Here is a 25,458-nt window from a genome sequence, read left to right as displayed (position 1 = left end):
CGTTAGCACACCTACCGTTGCCATCTCGAAAAGAAAACAAGAGAGAACAAGATTTCTTCCTAGCATCATATTCTGATTGTGCTAATCTGCTAATGCGCAGAATGTTTTGCTTTGTCTTACCATTTGTTTTTCTGTTTTTTTTTCGTGATGCACATTGATCCTTAGACAGCGGTGTTCCAAATAAGTCTATCGTTTGTAACTCAGTGTTGTGTCCCATCGGGTCATCTGTTGTCATTTTGCTGGTGTGCTGTTTCGCCTAGGTAGTTTTTAAATGCGACAACACGTGTGTACTGGTGTTAACCCCGGCCTGCAGCATTTGGTTGGTATGCAGGTCGTAGAAGCTATGTAATGGAAGCTTTCTAAAATAGTTTTCTCATATCACGCGGTACCTATAATGCAGCAGTTCATTACAATCTGGAGCGCACATTTAAGAACAGCATGAAAAAGTACAGCCAACACCATTTCCAAACTAGGATGTTTTTAAAGCGTGTCAACGGATATGTGTTGCAATGCCGGTTATACCCTACAACAGCCGCCGCGGCGGTTCAGTGGTCATGGTGCTCGTCTGCTGACCAGAAAGGTGCGGGTTCGATCACGACCGCGGCGGTCGCATTTCTATGGAGGAAAAATTCTAGTGGCCTGTGTACTGTGCGATGTAAGTGCACGTTATAGATTCCCCGGTGGTCGAAATTTTTGAAGCCCTTCATTAAGGCGTCCCTCATAGCCTGACTGGCTTTGGGACGTTAAACGCGTAAACCCATAAAACCCTAATCCCTTCGCAATGACAGGTTGCTCAATAAGCTAGGCATTTCCCTGATTCAGACATGCTTCTCATGGAGCCCGACATGCTGCCGCATGTACTACATTTGCTTACTAACGCACTCGTTCAGAGTAGGCAGACTGAACAGCTCTACATAAAAGGCAGTTCTCATCACGACATGGTAATCGAACCGCGCACCGTAACAGACGACGGAGCCTCCAGTACTGCGAGCGACCCCTGGCGTCCGCGAGGACCGCTTAAGCCTGTCAACTCGGTGTTGGTTTGTAACTTTGCTTTCCACTTCCTCTTCACTGCTCAAATATTATTTTCTATACATTAGCTTCGAAGTATCAGCCCCACAGGAAAAAATCGCGGAATCATTTAACTCATATATTTTCTGTTCCGGCTTTCCTCGTGGAGGATATTATTGAGGCGTTTTTAACGACCTGGGACTACCTGTAAAATGCGTCTCACCCTAATCTCATTCTCCGAACCATAACACTCGGGGGTTCAATTTCCGATCACTAATTGGCTTAGACAGATTTACTACCTAGCCATTTCAAATACTTGACTGCCTATCGCAATCGGTAGTTTCCTTAACGGATTGTTAACGGTGTAGTGAAGAGGATTTTGAGCTGGTCTTTTTTACCGCCGGAACTCTACCGGCACGCTCCAAGCATTCTTAGAAACTCTAAATTATTCTCCTCTGCGGCCGATTTTTCTATAAAATAAAATTGAACGTCTTGGCTTTCGCCGCTTTTTTTTTTTTAACTGACTTCCGAAAAGAGGAGGAGTCAGCCAACGCGTGGAGTGCCTTTCAACCAGCCGCATGGCGGCTTGCCGCTCTGCCATCGGCGGAGTGGTACGTAGCGATGGGCGAAAGCAGGGTGCACACGCATTTTTATTTGCGTGGGCCTAATTTGCGGCTATGTAGTCTCCGAATGAAACTATTTATTCATGAAAATCTAAAAAACAAAATTAAAGCGAAAACGAAACCGCCCCGCAACTGGCTGAAAGGAACTGCCCGCGTTGGCTGACGGCTCCTCTTTTCGGAGGTGAGTTCATACATGAAGGCGGGAGCCGGGACGCTTAATATGATTGAACAGGAAAATCAGCCACACAGGACAGTAACTCAAGTTAGCTCAAATCACCGGCTTGGTAGGCAGTTTAAAATATCAGCTATCAACGAGAACCAAATTGCTTTTATATAACTCACTTTTTTACTCGCACCTTAACTATTGTCAACTCGTATGTGGAACCGCAGCACCGTCTATTTTACAGCGCATACATCTTTTACAGAAAAAATACATACGTCATGTTTATAATACATCACACCGATCCCACACTGCAGACCTTTTTCACAATGCCAAGGTAATTAGTATATACAACTTATATAAATACCGACTCAGCGTGAAGATCAAAACAGAATTAAGACACAATCTGAATAGCTTACAGGGTCTTGCAAACTTGCAAACCAATTTGCCACGATACCCCACTAGATATGCAGAACGGTGGTTAGTTCCTACTCCTCGTCTGAACACCGGGAAACAGCGCCTATCCTACACATTACCCTCTCTTTTGAACACCTACAAATTAGATGGGTTTGATTTATTTTCATGTCCTTACAGAAATCTCCGCCTTATGTATAGTTCATGATTTCGGATACTTTCATTTTCTGTGATTTCATGTTATTCTGTTGTTTGTACTGTGAATATACTGTGCCAAATTGTGTACAGATTTGATGTATTGTTGTGCTTCTTCTGCCAAAAAAAAGAAAAAAACAGGGGCTGTGGGCTGGTCAAGCTGCCTGCGAGCAGCTTTTTTTCCCGCCGTCCTCCCATCCAAATGTACGATGGCAAAATAAAGATTATTATTATTATTATTAACTCGAACTTACTAAGAATGCTTGAAGGGTGTAGATCGAGGTCAAGTGATAAAAACACGATGTCAGATTCCTCTTTGGTCCACATTTAGCATTAGTTTCCTTCATATCCATTTTCGAGGTGTGCCGTAGCAATAAGTCGGTTTAGGTTCTGAATAATGTGCCCCATTCTCCCGCCAGTCTTATTTGGCAGGTCAATGACATAAGTAAATCGGAAGCTGGTGGGGAGTTTTACCTCAACTTTTATGTCAGAAGTTTCGGAATCTCATCATTTAAGTATATCTCGTAATCGTGCAGTGAATAACAATGAAGAGAATGTGTCGCCATGCCTTACACCCCTAGTTGTTAGGCATTGAATCTTCTACTGCGAAGGAATACGTTTGCTGTGCAGCCCTCATCATTAACCTTTAACATAAGCTTCCCCTCACCCTGATTGCAAGAGGCTTGCATGGCTTATGTGTACCAATAGAGGGACATCCTTTTTTACATTTTGTCAAACATGTATGCCTGTTGGGCTGAAGTCATAGACATAGCGACGTAGGCTGCATTAACGTAGTCCTGCCGAGCCGTCCACGCATTCTTTGGTTCTAAAACGCCAAAATGTTCTTGCTACCAGAAAATGCGCGCCAAATGGTTCTAGTAACCCAATTAGAGAGGAGGGGCTGGCTGACATACAGGGCCATAATGCGTTGAATCGCTTTCAATACAAGCGGTCGTTGTAAACTTTTAACGCGACAGCGACAAAGGTGTTGACGACGTCACCGTTGTGAGCGAAAAATCACTAGCATGCCTCTGGCAGGTGTTCCCCTGAGAGCAGCCTACGAGGCGGGTGGGCCACATAGGTCACGTGACCTTGCGGCGTCATCACAACCATCCCACGGGATAGTAAGCAAACTGCCCACCACGGCAGGTGCCGCTTAATGACTACTCGTTCGGGAAGAGCAACCTGGTCCGCACAAGACTCACTGGTGGAAGCACCAGCCATGGCAGGGCAGTGGCGCATCGCTTAACCGCTGCAGCACTGCGGCAAGAGGTGTTTGGTTTATGGGGGTTTAGCGTCCCAAAGCGACTCAGGCTGTGAGGGACGCCGTAGTGAAGGGCTCCGGGAATTTCGACCACGTGGGGTTCTTTAACGTGCACTGACATCGCACAGTACACGGGCCTCTAGAATTTCGCCTCCATCGAAATTCGACCGCCGTGGTCGGTATCGAACCCGCGTCTTTCGGGACAGCAGCCGAGCGCCACAACCACTGAGCCATCACGGCGGCTTGCGGCAGGAGGGGTATGGGGACCCCCAGGGATTTATGAATATAAAGTAGGGAGTTGACTCACTACGCTATCGCGTCATACGCTTAAGGCGGAGCTAAAGTGTACCCTCTAATTTTTTATGCGCTCCGAAATTTCTGTTCGGCATTTCTTAGAGACGGAAGGCACTTTCGCGAGGCGTCGCTGTGCTTGAAATCGCACTTGAGACAAAAAATTCTTAAGGTTAGCACTCATTGCGATTTGCGGTACAACTGCGAAGCGCTTAATTTTTATGCGCCTAGAGGATTATAATAGCTGTCTCATAGAACGCTCTAAAGGACAGGCTAAACTGATTAGTTCAGCCATAAGCCTTATTGGAACTAAAAGTCGATACATAACCTAAGAGCTCTACCAATTAAAGCGTCAAACCAAGACGGCTCCTATAATCATGGCTTGTTTCATGACTTGCTGGAAGAATTGCGTTTTGCTGCATTCGTTAGAAACAAATTCGGAAGCGTCTTGAATTTGCTACGTCGCTGTAGAGCCAGAGTATGCGCCTACGTACGGCCTTTGGAGCGAAAACTCTACTCCTACCGTATGAAGCTCAAGGTCATGTGGCTACGAAATTTGACCTTCAAACCAGGAGGAGCGGAGGCTTAGCTCTGACGTCGTGCCACGTGACTCGCCACGCCTCGTCACAGCTGCGCGCGTTGGGCCGACGGCGCTCGCTGATCTCGCAACTACCGAATCACGTGACTCGCTGCTCCTCGCCACAGCTGCATATGCGGAGCCGACGGCTTAACTTCATCTGCGTACCTTAAAAGAGCTTTCGCTCGTCTTACTGAGGTTCACACTCACATCACTGGATCTGAGTCAATACGCCTATTTTTTTTTCCTCAAAAAAGTTGTCTTGCAATAACCTCTATCGCAATGTTATTTAAACTGACCGTAAGGAGAGATTAGATGTTCTGGAAAGAGAGCGAAGGGAGACATCCGAAAGGCACAAAAGCCACGGAGTTTCTACCATTTGCTGTAAGCTGCAACAGAGCTAAAGAGTTTTACTTACTCTCAGGTAGTTAAGTTCGCCGCTTTGCAAGGGTATACGCCATGTGGCAAAAACCTTCAAACATTTAAAACTTTCCTACTGGGGTCAACAGCCGCGAATAAGTTGAGTGTCAGAGCGGCCTCTCAGTAAAAGCGAATTTATCAACTTTCATTTGTCGACATCGAACTAAGCGTAACGCAAAGTCAAAAACGCATTTTGCCGTTTCATCCTCGGCTGTATTCCGCTTTGTGAGTCATTTACGCCATAATTTATGAGTAGTTATATTCCATACCGATTCAATCCTAAGGTCTGAGGCACCACGTATTGAAGCGTTCCGGGCGGATTTTCGCAACCAAGATTTATTTGACGCGCGCTGAAATCACATCATGTGGCGGCCTTTGTCTCGTACGCTTAGAGGAATGCCGCAGCCGCGACTAATTGCTATAAGGGCTCAGAAAACACAGAATTGTCTTTACATTTTAATGTGGAAGAGCTTTAGTATACCGCTAAGAACCAATCAATCCCGCAGTAAATTAAGACTGCAGCGTATAGGGCTCGAAATCGTTATCATAAAGTATTAAACGAGTGTCATTTTCTATTACTGCCTTTCAGGGTTTTCTAGATGTGAACCGCAAACTGCACAGGCTGGACTACGCCGCTCGGGACATCACTTCCTCAACTCCAAGCACTATAATCCTTTCTGGAAAGGAAGGTATGGCTTATCGCATCTCCAGAACCCAGAGCGAAGTAGTGTGCTCTGCCGTGAACATCACTGAAGTCGCCTTAGACAGGGAGATGATTATAGTACCGGAGTACATGAAGAACATTACATCAAAAACGTTTTTTGTGGGGAAGAACAGTTCTGCGACCATGAACTACAAGAAACCAGTAAGTGGATTCATTTTTTTCCAAAATTTTCTTTCTTTTTTCATTTCCGTATACTGCTAACAAACAATTTGAAGGCTACATTTCTTTTCTTGCGTGCCACCCGTTGAGAAAGCATATTCTTGGGTTTAGCAAGACACCTCAGTGAATTACACAGATCTATTAGAGACATTCTACAACGTACTTCGGCGTTACCGCTGTGTGTGGTAAGCGCTAAGTGTCACGTCACTTTTCCTGCCAAGAAAATAGTTTAATCAAAGCACGTACCGCGCACTGCACCCGCCACTGCGCACGCGCTGATTGGTCCCGGCACTACTGGCTTGCCCACTGTTGACGGGAACGTGGCGCCATCTGGCACCTTTGGGGCACTCTGCGCATGCGCAGTGGCGGCTCACGGTACTCGGAAAGCGGTAGCGATAGCGGTTCGCGCTATGCTAAAAATGTCTAACGTCATCTACATAGACCTGAGCCACAAGAGACATATGTAGAGTCTTTGTCAAAAGTATACAGCCCAAGAGGCCTGCTTCTGAGCCCTGCAGCGCGGCTCCTCTTGCATGCTCAGGGACCCTAATCTTACGAAGGGAGGAGGTACTAATGTCTTCAACTCTCCCAAGCTTAGAACTGTCAAATATGCTTAAGAGCTCCGCTACACGGCTTGGAGGCAAACCCCTTGGGCTGTATATTTTTTTACAAGGAATGTACCTTAAAAGGGATGTTCTCGAGATTGCGAAAGCTGTTGTCCTTTAATGCAGTTCTGCCTCGGCAGGGAGCGTACTTAGAGAGAGAGGAATGGGGCGGGGGGGGGGGGGGGAAGAAGGGATAGCAAAGTGATTGCGCGTTACATCTGTAGATGCACTTTTCCTACTTGGAGAGAAAATGAGTAGTGTGGGGATTTCGTTTTCTCTTTGGAATCACCTATTTATTATTTTTCTGAGCGCAGTTCTTAAGCGCCCATTCGTGGGTTGAGACACATCGCCGCCGTAGGTCTAACCGAGCCAAACCATCAACGCATTAAAAAAAAATGCTGCGACTGAGGTTGGAGCCCACCATGCCGAAGAAAGATCAACTACTCTGGCCACTGCATGATAGCACTATGATATCGCCGCAGCCGATCCCGTCCCGTGTTAAATTGCAACACACTCTTGCACTCTCACATACACAGCAATTCTGGACAAAAGCATTTTTGAGCAGGAAACCATTTAGGAACACAATTTTTCATATAATGCAATATTTCAATATAACAATCAATCTACAGATCACCCATCGGCAGTCTTGAATTTTTTAACCTTCTTTCTATCGTTTTTTTTAACCTTTTTGCTATCGTCAATAGCGTTCCCAATTGGTTTTCTATGGCGATCATAACTGATCGATGCGATCGGTGGAAACACTTTTAAAAGAACTATATTCCTGCATATCAGAATGGACTGTTAGCTTCAATATTACTGTAAAAGTATCTCACAATTTTGCAGTTCAAAATTTTTTTGTCCGAAAGTGCTGGACTTGTTGCACATCGTTGTCTTCCTGAGCTAATAATGCTTTCAGAATAATATACACATTCTTGAGCGCAGTGACAGGGAGGAAAAAAAATTGGCGGCGGTTTAGCTCTGGTTCAACCTGGAGTGACGCGATAGCTACAGCTGGCTGAGTGGAACATGGTCACGGGACCAACCACGTGACCAACCACGTGATCAGCCACGGCGCCGCGCTGCTGGCAGCTGCTCCGCACCACGTGACTAACCAAGCGACAGCGTGGCGGCACAGCCACAGCTATCGCTACAAAAAAACCTCATAGAGGGAGCCACCAACAGCGCGTCAATATTTTATCGCCTGCTTGTTTAATGACAGTTCTGCTCCTAACAAGAAATCTCGCCGCCTGATTAGCCACTTGGACGAAATTAGGTCCTAAATTTTTATTTTTCAGAATGTCTAGTGAGACTAAAGCAAACCTTCATAAAGAAAGCACCAAATATAGTCCACGTAGACACTACGCATCTAAATCCCTCGAGACATATTGGAACCAGAGAGATTTTTCATACGCCGCACACAGCTAGTCGGAGTCTCCTTAAATAGCAAAGAATTTGAAGCAGTTCGTAACGTAAACAAAAACTGGTCCGCAGTCTACCACGAAAGACGATTTTCCGTGGAGTTACACAGTGGCCGCCTCTGATATCCCACATATGGTGGCACAGTTGTGTTGTGTTCTGTTGCGTTGCGTTGCGTTGGGTTGTGTTGTGTTGTGTTTTATGGCGCATAGGCAACTAACGCCATTATTGCGCCAAGCTCAAGATATAAGGTAGGAAAATCGCTTCTGAGGAATTTTATAGAAATATTAAAATCGCCAGTGGTGTGTAGAGCTGAAAGCATTGGTTTGTATTACTCAGTGATGAGAGAGGAAAAAAACTATGAATGATTAAAAGTAAAAAATTTAAAGAAGGCCAGGTAGCCTCATAGCCATCCTTGGTTGGGCAAGAATGTTGAGCCTCCCAACCAATCAAATAAAAACCTCTGCCTTCTTCTCAGGAAGGATAATGTGGCTGAGGTGTACAAAAAAAAATAAGCGAAGCTGTGGGCACCTAATTCTTTTAAATAAGTTAACACACAAGACGAGTCAACAATTGCATCTTCACCCAAGAGTAACATTGGGTGTAAAGGAATGCGTTCATTATAAAATTGAGTAAAATACTTCACCTTAGTTTTTCGGCTTTCCTGCATGAGATGATGGCAGAGGGCAGGTTCTAATAAGCACCTCCAATGCTCAAAAGGTCTCTCTATTTGTTCATTTTTCCACTGTCCTCCTCACTGTTGCACTTCGACTCTATTTTCTCTCCTGTGCTTTACACCATGCTAAAATTAAAAAGCACCGCTGGCCGTGTGATCCATTCCGCGGCCAGCGGTTATATTTAATTTACTTCTAGAAAGGGTGAAATCGTCGGTGCGCGCGCGACACTGCCATGTTGCAGTCGATTGCACCACCGCTGGTGCAAACCATTACCAAATGATTGTAATAAAACTTTAAATCAATAGCTGATTGTAATCGAACCGCTATGCAATCAATAAACTTAGTTGTGCGTCGCTACTGTGATCGCCGCCAAGCGGGCTGGCCTTAAAACATTGTACAAAGGACTGAGAATATTCATTCTATTTGGTCATTCGGCACTCTCAGCAAAAGTGTAGAGATCTTAGGTTCGACGGTTTGGGGGCTAGAAGTTGAGGCTAATCGGCAAAGTCTGGAATAAAATTTGTCGTGTTTTTTCCTCGTCTAAAGCTCTGGTGGCAGCAAAAAACGTCAAACCAGTCAATGGTCGTTTGCAGGCAGTGAAAGGTGGAATTCCTTGCCACATTTGGGACATTGTGCGCTTCGACTGGCCTTCGGATGGCGTCAAGACATTGTGGGAGTGGTGCTTCGTAGACAAGGTAATATCGAACGCCTTACGTGTACATCTTGATAAAAGCGTCTCATTCATTCATTGTAGGAAGGCACATACTGCATGCCTGTTGCTAGTCTTAAGCTTGCATCACCAAGAAGAGTGGAGAGATTTAAACGCAACCTCTTATGGCTGTCGTAACTTCTTTATGAGTAAAATGTTTTAAGTCGCTGGAAACTAGTATTTTGGTTTGCTCAAGTTATTTTCTTCTTTTTTTTCAGTCTTACGTCTTATCGCCACCTGATGCACGTTCGTCTCAAGTTATTAGCTTGGACATACAGGTCTCGGAGGTAAGTTTTCATCTGACAGCTTCGTCAAAATGATTTGATTCAACAGGTTTTGAACTTAACTGTTAAGTAGGAGATAAGCATTATTAAATGAGATGAAATACGAATTCTCCTTATGGGCCGCTACTGAATTCATACTAAAGGGCCCCGACAAGTTGCCTAACGTGCTTTGGGTATGGCTCTGCATGTCCGCAAATAATGGTGTTTCGTACAAAGGAGGGCGTGGAAACATCGCTAGGCGTGTGTTCTGATTTATTTAAACTGTTCACCTTTCAAAAAAATTGAAAAAATTGGAAAAATTGGAACATAATTTCTTATTGTTTAACTTTCATGTATTCAATTTCGTTTGCGTTGTTCACCTCTTGGGGTAATAATGTTCAATTTCAGAATGCCGGCAACTATGTTTTACTGTTTCATCGATATACTCTTTGACTTAAGCTTAATACAATTCATTGCAAATTGTATATTCGACAAGCCTTTATTCTATACTGTGTTAAATAGTTTTCATATACTGCCTGCCATACTAAGCCTATAAATATAGAACCAGGTTACGCCTATATAATTTGGACTTCAAACGAATCGCTCTTGAACGCCATTCAATAAGCTGCGCTGGCAGCGCTAAATCAGCTAACACTTTCTGTTCAAGTTTAGAGGCCTCCACCGAAGAGGAGAGTGCGTTTTAAGCATATGATGAATACCGCCCGTAGCACCGACGCACAACCGCATAGAACCAGGTGCACTGATCGTCATCATCATCAACCTGACTACGTCCAATGCAGGGCAAATGCCTCTACTATGTTCCAATGTTCATTTTTTTATGTCTTCGTCCATGTAGCGGTAACCACGTTGAGGAACATGGACGAAGCCACGTGGCGGAAGCCACGTAGACGAAGGAGAGGAAGGAAGAAGCGCTTGAACGTTGTGCATTCCTAAAAGCGCGAAGGCCTCTGGGTGCTTCCCTCAGATTCAGTTCCCCCATGATCACATTCACAAGCATGCTGGAATAAGGGATTTTTCTATGTGCCTCGTTCACTCCCATTGGTATTTTTGGCGGTCTGACAACTTATCGCATGAGATACCACTAATCACGGGCTGTTCTTGCTCGCCGATAGGTTTGAGAGCTGAACTACCCATTTGCTAATGGGAGGTTTCACTTACTAAATCATGTACGATTTCGTGAGGCAGTAGAACCGGCAAACATTCGGCGCCGGTACTCGTGGCGTACACCATTACAAGCATAGGAGTTCATCGGACATAAGGGCGATGTTGAACGGGGGTTTACGATGGACAACTGTGATACGACATGTGCGACATCCCAGTTTTGAAAGCGAGAAATGTACCAAATGGCAAAACCTAACATTGTTTGATATTTCAAGCGCCAGTTCAATTTAAGGCACTGTAATTCTTACTGTGTATTTGTAAAAGTGATCAAAACATTGAAATTTGCTTAACATAAAACATGCATCTCAACACTTTTCGTCATTGTATGCAGCTTTCGAAAATCCGAACTTGTTTGATAAGAATTGAAGTGGCGGAATGAACCGAACTTCTCTGCAGTATATCTGATGACACAGTAGCCTAGTTGATTGATATTTAATTAATTTGTTAATTTTAATTCACGAAATTTTAAACTTCAGAAACTACCTGGCATTTTGAATAATAGTGTTTTAATTCATTGAAAATATTCATCTCGTTAAATTTCAAATAAAACAATTTCTTATACTTTTGAAAAACTCCCAGGCAATTTTAATTACGCAAGCCTAGTTGATTAAATTTGCAGTTTTTTTACCGGCCTCAGTTCGCGTCGTTCAAAACGCCGAATTTCCTTATTTGATGTAACCTCTGCAGTCCCTCAAATTTCAGTTATTGTCCAACCCATGTTTTATTACTTATATTAATTTTTCTTGATGCAACAGCACATCTGCGATTTATCACTAAGCTGGTGACTGCCTCTTTAATTGTCCTATGAACGCCTTCCCAGGAACACAACTGCCGTATTCACTAATTTTCAGGTTTCTTTGCTGAATGCAATAATTAACAAATGAGGAGGAAGACTGTTACCTTCGTTTTCACTAACAAACTTTACCATTCAGTCCCAAATTATTATTTCAACGAGTTGTTAATAAGCAATGTTTCAAGTATCTTTCGCGTTCAAGTGACTTGGAATAACCTACGAGTACATGCCTAGCATGTGGTGGTTGTGTGATTTGATTCAGAATGTGGTAAAACTTTGAATAAACTTAAACGCTTTATCTTTTATCTAGCTCTCCAAGAGACGCGAAAATTCCTATTAATAAGTATGTAGTGTTCTTGATTATGCGTCTGTGGTTAGACCTCCCGCTCGAAAAGCGATGGTCGGAAGCTTGCGGCTACGCAAAAGCAGGCTTCACTTTTTTATGACCGTAACTTCACTTTCTCGCGAATTAATTTAACTCTCCTTTCCATCAATTCCCAGAAGGGCTTACTTTGGATGATTTCCCATTTTTTACCGCCTCTTACAATACAGTTACCTACGCTTCACTAAGCCATTCTGATAAAGAAGGTAGTATCCGCTAAATATTGCTACTGTGTGCCCTAGGACAAAGTTATTTAAATACGGCTTTTCCCCGCTAACTACCGATAATGGGACTCATTTTTGGCAATAGTCATGAACATTCATTGAACGAAATTTTAAGCAGACTTTAAGTTTAAGCACACCAATTCATATTTTGTCTACTTTGATGTGTGTGTGCTTGATTTCTTGTGTTGCTTGTACGTCGGTGATCGGCTCTACGTTTTGTGGTACCCCCTCCTGCTCTAGAGTCGAAAAAGTTGAAGCATGTACGGATAAGTCGTCTAAATAACAAGAATCCTCCCGTCCTTTGCTTTTTTTCACGCCTTTCAGTAAGGACCATATCTTCGCGCATAATGAAGCATTCGGTAGTAGGTGAATAGCAAAACCTTTCCACTACTTCCCAGATTTTTTCTCGACGACCTGTTTCGCATGAAGGCGATAAAGTTAGATATGCTTGAAAATACATGAACCCGTTGCTCATTCAACTGTTCCTTCAAGCAATATTTGTCCAGGAATGCATACGCCTCATTACAGGAACCGTTTACAGGCTAGAAGCCTGAGCCGCATAAATTACTACGAAATCTTCGCTGCTTGTTTGGTTCGGCGGTGAACGCTTCAGAGTTGGCAACCCGGTTATTTATTTCATCGCTGTTCATATATTGTTTATTTGCAGGTGTCCGGTGCCCCGCTTCTGGCTGTCAAAGCTGGCGAAACGATATCCTTTCAATTCTTTGATTTCACCACAGCTGCTTCTTCATTTGTGGAACTGCAGGGTTTTGATATTTCATCCTGCTATATGGAATCTACGTCTGTGAGGAATGTGGTGCTCACATTCAAAGGTTTGTGTTGCTTCTTTCTTCGTGTCATGAGAACTTATATCTACCAATGCTCCAACGAGGAAACACTTAAAAGAACATAACATCGAAGCCCCTCCGCATTCGCTTCTGGCTTAATTTCCAGAAAAAGTTATTTGTTCTTTAAATATGAATGCGTTATGAAAAACTTGTTTCTTTATTTGTTTACGTACTCTCAAGGCGCGAGGGCATTGTAGAAAATAGTGGGTGAACAGAACAAGTCATTAAAAAAGCAAAGGGGTGAGAGCTTTACTGGCGGCGATGTTTTCGGTGATGGCAGCGATGGATGCGGCAAGGATGTTCCAATTCCTACGTGTGCGCGGCAAAAATGAATTCCAGTGCATATTAGTACGCCATGAGGGAACACCAATATAAATAAGAAACAGCAGTGGTCATAATAAAGAGCACCGCGCGGCACACCGGAGGGGACTGAAATTGTCGGGCACTCAGAATCGCTAGCAGGCACATATTGTATAATGTAAGCAGGGGTTACACTTTGATATTCATCGGTTCAGAACTAAGAACCTTTCTTTTATATTTTGAGCACGCCATATGCCTACACTAGCCGAAGCCCCCCAAAAATTTTATTCCAGCACATCGAGTATGCATCTGAAGAAGCTTTTCTACGTTTTTTTTTTCTACGTCCTTTACTAATCAACGGCAGCACGCAGCTTAATCACTCTGTTGTAGAACGTTCTTGCGTGGTTGTTGGTTCATTCCAGAAAATAAGGTAGGACTGCGCGAATGGGACAGGACAGTAAAACGAAGAACGGAAGCGACAAACACAGGCGCCTGTGTTGTTTTTCTTAATCACTATGTCACGCGAGGCGCGGCAAGTGGGCCATATTTCGTTTTAACTTAATTAGGTTTTCGTTCCGTTTGGTGCTCTGCCTTTGGAAGTCGTTCCCGGTCATATAGGCCGTGGAGTATGACGTCAAGCTGGTCGGGCAAGAACACGCGCATCCCGCCACTCCTTTGTGTAAATGCGCACCACACCTGTGCTGCACTGGTGAACCGACACCGATGAATACACAATGTTTGACACACCTGATGCCCTTACAGAAGTGAATATTGAATTTCTGATATCGTTAAGATATAATCACGTGATCCTTCAGAAAAATAATCAAAAAGGCAATATCTATTGTGTTGTTGCATCAGACCCCCATCATAAATATTTGATAAGTTTTTAGCAAGACATTTTTGCATCACACTGACGTCATACGTGCATTGGTGAATTTTGCAATGAATTTTTTGACATCAGACTGATACATACTATCTTGATGAGTTTTACTGATAACATTTAAGATGTAAATAAACTTAGTTTTTCTGCAGAAGTTATAATGCATGTGTTTTTTAATGCTCTGCTTATCAACAACTTCCTAATGATACCATTTGAGAGGCTTTTCATTGCATGTATATAAGATTGAAGGAGTGGGTCAAAAAGTTCGAATCAGGTGAGTGTATCGGTGTGGCATGTATTCTTCTGCATTGCAGTCCCTATGTTTTTCGACCTTCTTGTTACGTGTTCATATCAGGGGGTCGATGGGAGCTGTTCGACGTAATAACTGGGCCTCTCGGTTGTGGTTTGTCAACGTTTATGCAAAACTTGCATAAATAATTGTCTCGTCGGTGTTCAGCATAGAGCTTCTGTGTCATTTTTAACAGATGCTAAAAAATGGCATTCAGGATATATCTTTTGCTTGCATTCACACAGCGCGGCGAAGAACACAGAAAAAGAGGGGAGACACCACAGAGTGCTGATCTCAACAAAGTTTTATTGCTTCGCTCAGCGTATACGTATACAAAACAGCGCGCATGCGCAGAACCGAAAGAAAATGGGAGGAGTCACGCTGTGTCTGGCAGTGGTACCGAACCTCACGAGTACGCACCCTAATCGTTGCAGGGAAGCAAACAGAAAGCAAAAAAAAAAAACAGAAAGCACAGAACAACAGAACCACCACCATCCGAATCCTCTGCGAAGTTGGAGTTCCCAAGAAATGACGCTCCTTTTCGCTCAAAAACGCCGATGGTGTGCTGACAGAGTCGTCTACTTTTCCCGCGATTTCATCAGCCTCAGTTGTCTCTCTGGCTGACTTGTTGACGGACTTAGGAAACTATAGCGGTTCTTCTCAAGAAAGGACCGCGTTCTTTTCACTGTTCGCAGTCACGGCAGTGTATGCCGAGATGACGATTTTGGTGCGCCAGAAACACATTTTATCACACCAAGACTATAGTTATACTGCATGATAAATATTGCAAGCAAATTAGTGAGAAGCTGGAAACAATAAAGCAGATCATGATTTAATGAGAAACGCGGAGACCAACTTTCCTCGCCAATGCACCACTAATTCGACTCATAAGTAATCTGGTTTACCTGATGAGTGTAATGTCTAAAGCTAGTGACTCTAAATCAGAAACTCATCACACATTTTTGTAAAGCACGAGTTTTATGGACGCTAATCATAAACCAGGAATGACATTGTGTGGTAGTTTCACATGGATTCGGCGAAGCATTGTCCTTTCCACTTCTTCTGAACGAATGCAGCAGCAGTTGACTGACTGCCGACAGCGCTGTGGCCAGACTTGCTTCAACTGTAATTCGTCATCAGTTTCCCGCTCTCACGTCGGTTTCTTCACGATTGACGTCACAATCAATGAAGAGAAATGCTATAAAATACGACGCCAGATTGCTCTAAAACAAATGTGATCATAAATGATGACAGCTCAGCTTATACTATGTTCTCAGTTTCAGGCGTGTAACGTTAAGAGACAGGAAGAAGGTGGGGCGGGTCAGGGATCAAACACTGGCTGATGACATCCTACTCGAAATCAAGAGGAAGAAATGGGCTTGGGCAGAGTACATAATGCGGAGGTAAGAAAATCGACAGTCCTTAAAGGTAGCAGACCGAATTCCAAGGGAAGGCAAGCGTAGCGGGGGCGGCAGAAAGCTAGGTGGGCGGAGGAGGTTAAGAAGCTTGCAGGAATAGGGTGGCCACAACTGGCACAGGACAGGGTTAGTTGGAGAGATATGGGAGAGACCTTTGTCGTGCAGTGGGCGTAGTCAGTCTTATCATGCAACATTAGAAGATAACATTATGTAGAACACCCATCGCGAAGAAAATGCGTCCATCGTCACCCGGCGTAGCGCCGTGTTCACTTTCTGCCTGCTATCTGGCAGGTGACAAGGGCAACCGGCCGCGGCTGCCAGGAAGAATTGCGGAGAGAGCAAAATCCTCCTCTCCATTTGTGGAGGGAAAATAGCAGAGGTCGTAAGGTGGCTGCTTTGACAAAAATTACTTTAAATTGATATTGACTAATAATAAACACAAGTCACTAAGAATGGCTCAGAAAAAATGAAATTCACTAAGCATAACTCAGCGAAAATCGAAGTGACTCGTCAAAGAGCAGAAGAAAGTCGCTCAGCATTTTGCTCAGCAAAATTTTTCGAAGCACGTGTAATGAGCAAAGAAAAAACATTACCAAAAATATAAGAAAATATGAAACGATGAGGCGAGAAGCAATTAGAATCAAAGATATGACCAAATGATAAAGCATTGTCATAACAAAGTGATAATTAAGCGATCCCGTATCTTTCTTTTTTTTTTGACGTTATAGGATCTCCCCTTCAAGTCCTTTATTTTGTTTTCCTTCCACACCGACTCAAGCAGTGCCCGTCTCTTTTCCTGACGTGGATCCAGCGTGCTAAACATGATGATAAGGAGGAGAAGGAAGGGAAGGAGGGGAAGCGTAACCTAGGTCTACCCAGGGGGGCCACCTTTTTGCGCTCCGGTCACTTGACCCTTAATGTCATCCGAGGTCGCGTGACCTTGTGACGTTATCACCACTTGCGCACTGGATTGTGAACAAACTGCCTCGTGGCAGGCGGCAGTGAAATTAATGATTGGTCGCGAGGAATTGCTCGGGAAGACCCACCTATAGGTCTCCGAAGCTCCCCCTGTGGCAACCCCTGCCATCGCAGTGGAGTGACGGATCGCTTAACCGTTCCACCACTGTGCCAGCAGTGGCATGAGGACTCCCAAGGATCTACCAATGTAAAGTAGAGAATTACCAATCCCGCATATATGGGCATTAACCCATTACCGCTATCGCGTCGTACCCTTAATGTGTAGGTCAAGTTTCCCTTGTAATTTCGACAACCATAGCAGTGTTTTCAGTGTGTCTAATAACCAATCCGTAGTTTCATATGGAGCAGGACGACGATTTTCCATAGGTGTTAGCGACGTCCACTCAACAAATCTAAGCGCTGTTTTTTTTGCAGTCGCATTCATGGAATAAATGCCACTAGCAAGAGAACCGCTTGCACTGGACAACAACAACGTGCTCTTAACGAAGCAAAGAAAAGATGACGGGCTCGGCAGAGCTGTAGAGCGCTACTGTAGATGTGTGGGCGCCTTTGTAACCGTTGCCTTAAAGTAAGCTTGTCTCGTTGATGTCGACGTTTCTTCTTAATCGGTGCAGATCTACCCTATGGCTAGTACTCTATATTGTAAACCCTCTAACGTCCATATGTTACGAAGCGAATATATTAAGCGATTGCTAGTACTAAAAAATAAATCTTTTGCATGTCTTCCCGATACAGGTACTCGCGTTGCTTTGTGTAAATGTTTTTCATGACCGAACTAAAGCAAAGTTCCTCATAAAAATTTATCGCCGGCGCACTTTTCAATTTTGTGCTGCAGACAAAGAAGGATCCAGCAAAGTGTACAAGAAGCCAGAGTTTCGTTTTGCTGCTCAGAAGCTTCTCACAAGCGTTGCCAAAATACCTATCCTTCATGTAAAAGCTGAAACCGACTCGAAGGTAGGTGCATAACACGCCTCTTTGAGAATTTCAAATCCTGTTCAGAAGGTTCTAGTCGCAGAGTGCCCATCTGGCCATTAATTGTCCTTTTCATAAAAGCCAAGCTCTAACTTCATCTAATGATTGCAGTTACAAGGCTGTTGGATTTTATTGGGGCTCTGGAGAGGCGTTTCTTTCACCAGCTTTCCGTCTTTGTTTCCTTTTTCATTCTTTGATGACCTTATATTTGTATAACCACTTACCTGCGTACAATTTTATGACGCGGAGCTGAATTGCCCACCTCTGTATGTACCATTAAGGTTGAAAGTTTACAGCATGCTGAATTTAGCAGTATGGAGTCGTATCCTTCGGCTTTAAGCAGGTAAAATATATGAAACCTTACTTTGTCACTGAAAAAGCTAGGAAGAGTGAAATATAGAGGTTGGCCAAAATTAAGCAGTGTAGAGTTCTTAAAGTTCGGCGCGCAGTGGTACATAAAATCAACCTTCACAGATAACTTATGGGGTCAGGGAGGCAGAAAATTAGATAATTCTCACCATGGGGCACCTAATTAACTAAAGTCTTGTAATCAACTTTCTAGGGGCTAGAGTAAGCGGTGATGTTTACATTGGAGACTAAGAAGCCGTCGTATCGCTACACAGTTCCGTTCGGCAGAATTCTTCTAGTACGCATAGGTTCCGAGATATTCGCGCCCAAATTTTCAGCTCGAAACGCCTCATTGCGCATGCAAGGTGGGGACGACCGGCGCGAAATTCTAGGCGGAATTTCGTCTCCAAACAGCGTAGAGCGACCGGTTGCACTGACAACTGCTTCCATTTCACTTTCGGCTATACAAATGGAATAAACGTCCGGTACAACGCCTGCGTCACACTATAGGTCAAAGTGATGCGTCGACTGCCACTGCCTTGTACGCGTAATTACGCGACATCAGTGCAAACTTTCGGGCGAATGTCTTGGAACACGCGTGCTCTACAAGAATTCTACGAAATGGAGTCGTCTCTAAGTGCGGCCACCTCTATCTTACAAGTACAAACGCACACGCTAGACGCTGGAGTTACAAAATCTTATTACTATATTTATTTTAATTCGGAAGCTGGAGATGATAAATGTCATCTTATTTCGTGTTCCTCTGGCAACATAACTTATACTCAAAGGTGGATTTCCCGTACTACTCGGTACATAATTTTAAGAAATTTGTGGAACTTAATTTTGACCACCCTGTTTCAGTGCAGGGAGCTTAGCAACCTTGTTCGCTTGTGCCCCGCAGATTCTGCGAAGTTCTCGCGCCCTCATGCGTGCTGTGTGCAAAGCAACTGTAGCCATCAGCAAGCTAAAAGAAGTTCTGTTCAGAAACATTACACCGACATAACGTAACGATGCGGAGGCCATGTAGCGATGCGCAACCGTTCAGTGAGCAGGTGCTTGTACTGCGTGCAATTGATTGATTGATTGATTGAATTGATTGATTGATTGATTGATTGATTGATTGATTGATTGATTGATTGATTGATTGATTGATTGATTGATTGATTGATTGATTGATTGATTGATTGATTGATTGATTGATTGATTGATTGATTGATTGATTGATTGATTGATTGATTGATGTTCATGAGATTTTACTGATTTCCCGACAGACTTCTTTCGGCGATAAAAGGACGCTGAAATTCTCCATATTCGGATCCATAAATGGAAGCTCTAGTATTCAACTTGACTCAAGCATTGCACGTCTGCAACAAGCTGTTTCTAAAAAAGCCCTGAAAGCGCATTACGAGAAGGTAATATGCGGGCTTTGCATGCTTCTCTCTTATCTGAACCATTTTTTGCCACCTTTATAAAACAGCGTAAACGCTGACTCCAGCCGGCAGAGATTCCTTAGCCTACGACACGTCGGGCTTGTCTTGACGCAAGCAACATATGGGTGTTTCATTAGTTAAGTGCGAGAAGTTTGCAGCACGCAAGGCCACTTTATATATAGTTTAGAATCTGGGATGCCTACCAATTATGTTTTCTGGCATACAGAAGAATCGAACCAAGCAACGTATTGCAGAAAAATTTGTCTTCTTCAAAAAGCGGACTAAAAATATTACAAAATTTCATAAAGGCTTCTGCTGCGCCCGTTTATTTAGGCTAAGAAAAAGTTCTCCTAATTAGCAACATGTTTGCCCCTTGCTGCTCGCTCCTTAATATCTTTTGGCTCAATAACTACAGACGCTTGCAAATACACCTTCCTCCTCTCTGAGCAGCTGTGCTGGCCCATTTATACCAGTTGTTTTTTTTTTCATTAGGCACGTTGTATAATCTCCCGAAAACCTCAAGACGTTTTATGGAGGCCAACAAGTTTAGTACCAGTTGTTGTTTCTCAAGTTACTTTTATTTGCTAACAGCACTTTTCCTTATTTCAGGAGTTCTACGAAGTAGAAGAAGTGTGCGTATCATGAGGGAGTGGGCGCGAACTCTGAACCACGAGCCGTCGATGTATTTACAAGCCTGTTCACGATGTGATGCAAAGCTAATGCTTCGCCATCCCAGCCCTTGTTAAAAAAGTAGCGCTTGCATCCTTCTGTGCTATGTCATTTTCTTAGATTAAACTTGAGTTTGCCACTACTGACTCGAGTTTGCTTCTGTGATAAATACAAAAATTGCGTTTAGCTAAGGCTGTGCTGCCGTAGTAAACGCAATAGTTCTGCTTTGGCAAGGAATTGAAATATGTTTTTCTTTCATGAACAGAAAACTACTTGCACTGCCGAATAGAATACCGTCACCAAAAATAGGAAAAATATTCTCCGCCAACACTGCCTCAGTGTTCAACTTAAGAGCGTTTGCTACAGGAGTTTCAAGTGCTTACATCTGTGTGCTCAGCAAACGTGGAGTAGACCATGTCTAAACATTGGCAGATGTTTCCTTTCCGGAATCACATCTTATAACACACAAGCTGCGCCATCTGCGTCATAGATTTTGCACTACTATTGCGATTTACAGCCAACTTAGCTATATCTTGTATATTTCGTCGTTATATCAGTTAATAAACTTTATAAACGTGTGAATCACAGCGACGAATTGTTTAACACTATCCGGAACCCCCTGCGACAATCAGTTCGGCCATAATGGCCGTCTGAAGGTCCTCGGAATGCACGGTTTGGGAGCGGAAAGGCCGTCGGTGTGAATCACACGCATATTTCGAGTTTTTTCTCAATTAGCAATTTTATGCTCAGGAACATGCCAAGCCATTTGAGAGCACTTCGAACATTTTATGTCAAACGGGTGACCCACAAATTTTGTGCAAACGGTGGTCCTATGGAGGGGGGGGGGGGGGGCACTTCGATTACCGCTATACTGGCACTCACTGCAGCTGTGTGATATAGTGTGGTCATATAATAACGGTTTTGGTCAATTTCACCTTCACTCCAGACAGACGCGTCGTTGACAAATGTAAGTAGTAAGAGCTAACGTTCTTAAAACATAGATGCTCGAAATATGGAGCACAATTAATAAGAGCCAGAAGTTAGTGAATACAGCACTCACTAAAATAGGAAAAACTGTATAATACAATTACAGCGAGCTAGCCTCTTTTTTGAAGTCGTAGTACTTCGGCATTACATCGGCGCGTGGGATGCCTTAGAAGCTTTGCATCGTATATGTCACCTCTAAACGGTTACTTTAGAGGTGAAATTTTTATTGTTCTGTGATGAATCAAAAACCGTTTAAGTGGAGCTTGCTATCTGCGCTCATGAACGCCTACAAATCGTAGAATCTGCGGGAGGAAAGTTGCCATGGAAAAATAAGCAAAACAAACGCGACTGCCCGCACCCTGCCAAAAAAAAAATTTATATTTCAGCGTGACACATCAGAGAAGCAGCTTACAACGAAACGTGCTCCAGAAAAGTCAAGAAATGGTGTCTTTATTTTTTTCACGTAGTATTTCTCTCTTAAAGTAGCGAGTAGACATTTTCGTTCGTCCTATGCATGCACACAAGACGAAAACAATTGTGCTCAAGTTAATCCTATTCCAAAAGGCATACATTTAAAATCTACTGACAGTGGCTGGGCCTAGAAAAAAATGGAAACCTACGAGTGATTTATTTGCAACAGTAAAACAATTGTGATTCAAAGAGCAGTGGTGAGATTGGCGTACATTATCTGCACGTTTCTAATAAATGCCTCCTAACAACGTCTCAAGCATTTTTGGGCCGTTTCATGTACATTTACGCACAATCTTTCTTTTTATTGTAAAAAGAAAAGCAGCTCTTTTTAAAGTTCACTAGAACTAAGAAACCAATCTCAGATTTCGCTGATGTTTGCGCTCTGAAGTCTCTCTACATGATGTTGAGGTTGCTCGAGAAGAGCAACCTGCGTCTCACAAGCCCCACCAGTGGCTGCATCTGCCGTGGCTGCACCTGCCATAGCAGGGCAATGGAGTATCGCTTAACAGGAGCACTTGTGAGCCAAGAGTGGCATAAGGGCTCCTCGTGATCTATGAATGTTAAGTAGAGAATGGCTAATTCTGCAAATATGGGCATTAAACCATTAATGCTATCTGGTCACACCCACAAGGAAGAGCTTAAGTCTAATTTCACCGATGTTTGTGTGGCGCCTGCTTTACCTTGGAAAGCCAGCCTAGAGCCGGAGCTGAATCGAAAACTGAAGTGCTAGAGCACTTGAATCGCGTTTTGCCTAACCCGCTATATCGTCCGCCATTGTTATTTTTCGCACTTCAACGCTGTAGGAGGCACTGTCTATGACAACCCCATTTACCTCCACATGGAAGTCGTTTGGGTAGTATTAATAGTGATAACAGCTAGGAACTGTAATTTGGCTCAATAACAGGAGCCGGTGCCTAGGGCGAAGTAAAGCGCTCATGACAAAAATGACATGCGATATATATCGTTACTACTACAAAGTAGTACCTGCGACATTCCATAGCGCAGGGAATGGTTTATCTAACGCTGAATTTTATACATAGATGCCAATTCTTATGCATAGCCAAACATTTAATTCGCTTATACAGCTTATTCTACTGAACTCTGACTTCGTACCCGGTATGCGGCTGTTGAAGCCGAGACCGAAACACATGACAAGTGAAATTCAATTAACAAATATTTATGGGCGTTCAGAAAATCCAACGGTGTTTTTTATGAATGCGATAGCATTGGAGTCCACATTCCGCAAAAATGAAGCGTGTGTCATGAAATTCGATGATTAGTCGAGATAGGTCACGTGTTAGGTAGCAACGGGCCCAGCAGAATCAGAAGTCCCGTAAACTTGCCGCTGTCCACCGAGGCAGACGGCAATCTGCCCATCGGATTGTGAGCAGCCTGCCCACTGTGCCAGGTAGGAATTGAATCAACAACTTGTAATGCTTAAAAACATACAAAACCACACAGAAACGCTTAAGTAGCCACAGTGAGGATCTCTAATGCAATCACATTCCACTTTTAAAGGCCTTTAAGTGTCCCCCAATTTCTTTTACTCATATCTTGCGCATCAGGGCACGGAAAAACCACACAACGACTTGGTGCCTGTGCTCCTGTTATTGCCTAACAGCGATAAGATACACTCACAATTTTAAGAAGAAAATAAAATGAAACCAACCGTGAACGCGGCCGCTATTGCGTACCTTGAAAGCATGCACTGAGACGAACTATTTAAACCAGGGCAGATACAAATATCTCGGCTTTAATAATCAAGCCCTAAATGGAACAAGGTCAAATATTTTCGCTTCACAAGGCTGAAGTGTCTTCCAACAGTAATATTAGAAAAACTCGTTTTTTTTTAGACGTGACTGCGATATCACTGAAAACTGTCCATCCTTTTTTTGCTTTCTGAGTTTGGTGAGAACGGGCGGGCTTCACCAATGAAGAGTTGACGAGTTTCAAGGCGCAGAAAAGGCAAGCAATCCATCTTAAAGACGTTGCCAATACCATATGCCACCCTCCCATGACCTTATGGCGTTAGTGGCATCATTCCTTCTATTTTTGAAGAGTTTCTGAAGAACTTGAGTTTCTGCTGCTATTGGATATTTCTTACAGCTATCTCAACACTTCAAATATACTATCTAACTAGAAAGAAGCTGGTCTATTTGAACGTTTGCATTGAGGGTTGCGAAACGGCATGCGTAGAATTTTTATTCAGTCGTGTTTTATTGAAACGTTGCTTGTTGGCATCATAGTCAGATCATCAATGATGTCCTGCACATAAAATTTCTCTCTCTCTCTCTCTCTCTCTCTCTCTCTCTCTCTCTCTCTCTCTCTCTCTCTCGTTTAATATCTGCTTTAATAAATATTCCTTTGAAGTCAGTTAGCGCTTCACTCGTAACGCCCTACGCATCCAAGGAGCAGCCATATTATCGTAAGAGGAGGACATTTTGCCCAAAGAAGTGAGCTAAATAGAGACTTAATCCCTTCTCGCACAGTTAGTTTGCTTGATGTTTGAAAACATCGCGAGCATCTATTTATTACTGAGTTAACCTAGCCAGCCACACCGGTTCAGACCTAAGTGCTTCAGCCTTTTGTGCTCTTTTTTATCATTAATGATTCACTAACTTCTTTCCAGTTATTCCTATTGAATAACACGTCAGAAACTTTTCTGTTCTCCCAAAAGATTTTTTGTGGTATTTTGGGACTTGCATCTGTAGCAAGCACAGACATTTTTGTAATAAAAACAGACGTTTGCCTAGTACTCTGCTGACTGTGGTCTTAGCGGCATGAGTAGAAAAAATAGGACAAAAGAATTTAGCAGTGTTAAAAAAATGCTACAGTGCCACTAAAACTATTTTTATGGCAGAAAAATAAATATTTTATTGTATTTTGGGCACGCTTCTTTCGTCTTTTTTCTGAGTGGGATGGCATCACAGTCACAGTGTGAAGCTGCTTTTATCACTTCTTTCTCTGGTTTGTATGTTTGTTTGTTTATTTGTTTTTTGTTAGTTAGTTAGTTCGATTGTTTGTTTGTTTGTTTGTTTGTTTGTTTGTTTGTTTGTTTGTTTGTTTGTTTGTTTGTTTGTTTGTTTCATTCTTTCAGATCTTCGCTTCCTTCTGTCGTCCGTAAATGAGTCCATACTTGGTTTAAAGGGGTTTAACGTCCCAAAGCAACTTAGGCTATGAGGGACTAAATGAATCCATACTGAACACACAAACATCACCATGAAAAAATAGGAATTTGGGTCTCTCTTAATACAACGGCGCTACGTGCTGCATCCATTCTGAAAATAAGAGCGTTGGGTGCCTACCCTTGTTTGTTGACCGTTACCTGTGAGCGTTACTGGACGCCAGCCTACGTTGCTTCTTTGGTGTTTTAACTGCGACGACCACTTCCTTTCTGTCCACTCTGTAATGACACGTGCCTGCCCAGCCCTATGTAGTGCACCTTTTCTATGTCTACTCCTCGTTTTCCCAAGGCTGGAACACGAGTGCGTTGTTTGAGACCTCGTCTTACACACTTCACTCTTTCATATTGAGCGTGCGCAAAAGCAGTTCGTCAAGAGGCCGAAATTCCTTCTCCGCAGAGATCTCCTCGAATGTGTTTCATAACAACTATATTGCTCTTGATCCGTGTCCCTTGAAACTAGAGATGCGAGCCGCGAGCTCTGCTCTACCTTCTTGTTGCGTGCTGTCACCGTTCCATTTGAGCTGCTAAGTTTCTTTTACTGCTGTGAAACCACCTCGATTGAGCTCTAAGCAAAGCAACTTGCTTGGGGCCTGCC

At 43.3% G+C, this 25,458-nt stretch overlaps 1 protein-coding gene across 1 annotated transcript in view; it reads left to right on the top strand.

Annotated features, from left to right (window-relative positions):
- LOC144093949 (uncharacterized) overlaps positions 1 to 25,458 on the top strand; it is a 96,841-nt gene that overhangs the window by 22,929 nt on the left and 48,454 nt on the right. Inside the window, exons 7-10 of the mRNA XM_077627721.1 lie at positions 5,545 to 5,820; positions 9,130 to 9,231; positions 9,464 to 9,532; positions 12,757 to 12,922. Of these exons, the coding sequence (XP_077483847.1) occupies positions 5,545 to 5,820; positions 9,130 to 9,231; positions 9,464 to 9,532; positions 12,757 to 12,922 (613 nt within the window). The remainder of the gene's footprint in view (positions 1 to 5,544; positions 5,821 to 9,129; positions 9,232 to 9,463; positions 9,533 to 12,756; positions 12,923 to 25,458) is intronic.

Source organism: Amblyomma americanum, chromosome 6 (genome assembly GCF_052857255.1).
Source record: "Amblyomma americanum isolate KBUSLIRL-KWMA chromosome 6, ASM5285725v1, whole genome shotgun sequence".
NCBI classification, from domain to species: domain Eukaryota; kingdom Metazoa; phylum Arthropoda; class Arachnida; order Ixodida; family Ixodidae; genus Amblyomma; species Amblyomma americanum.
This window is presented reverse-complemented; position numbering and strand designations above follow the sequence as displayed.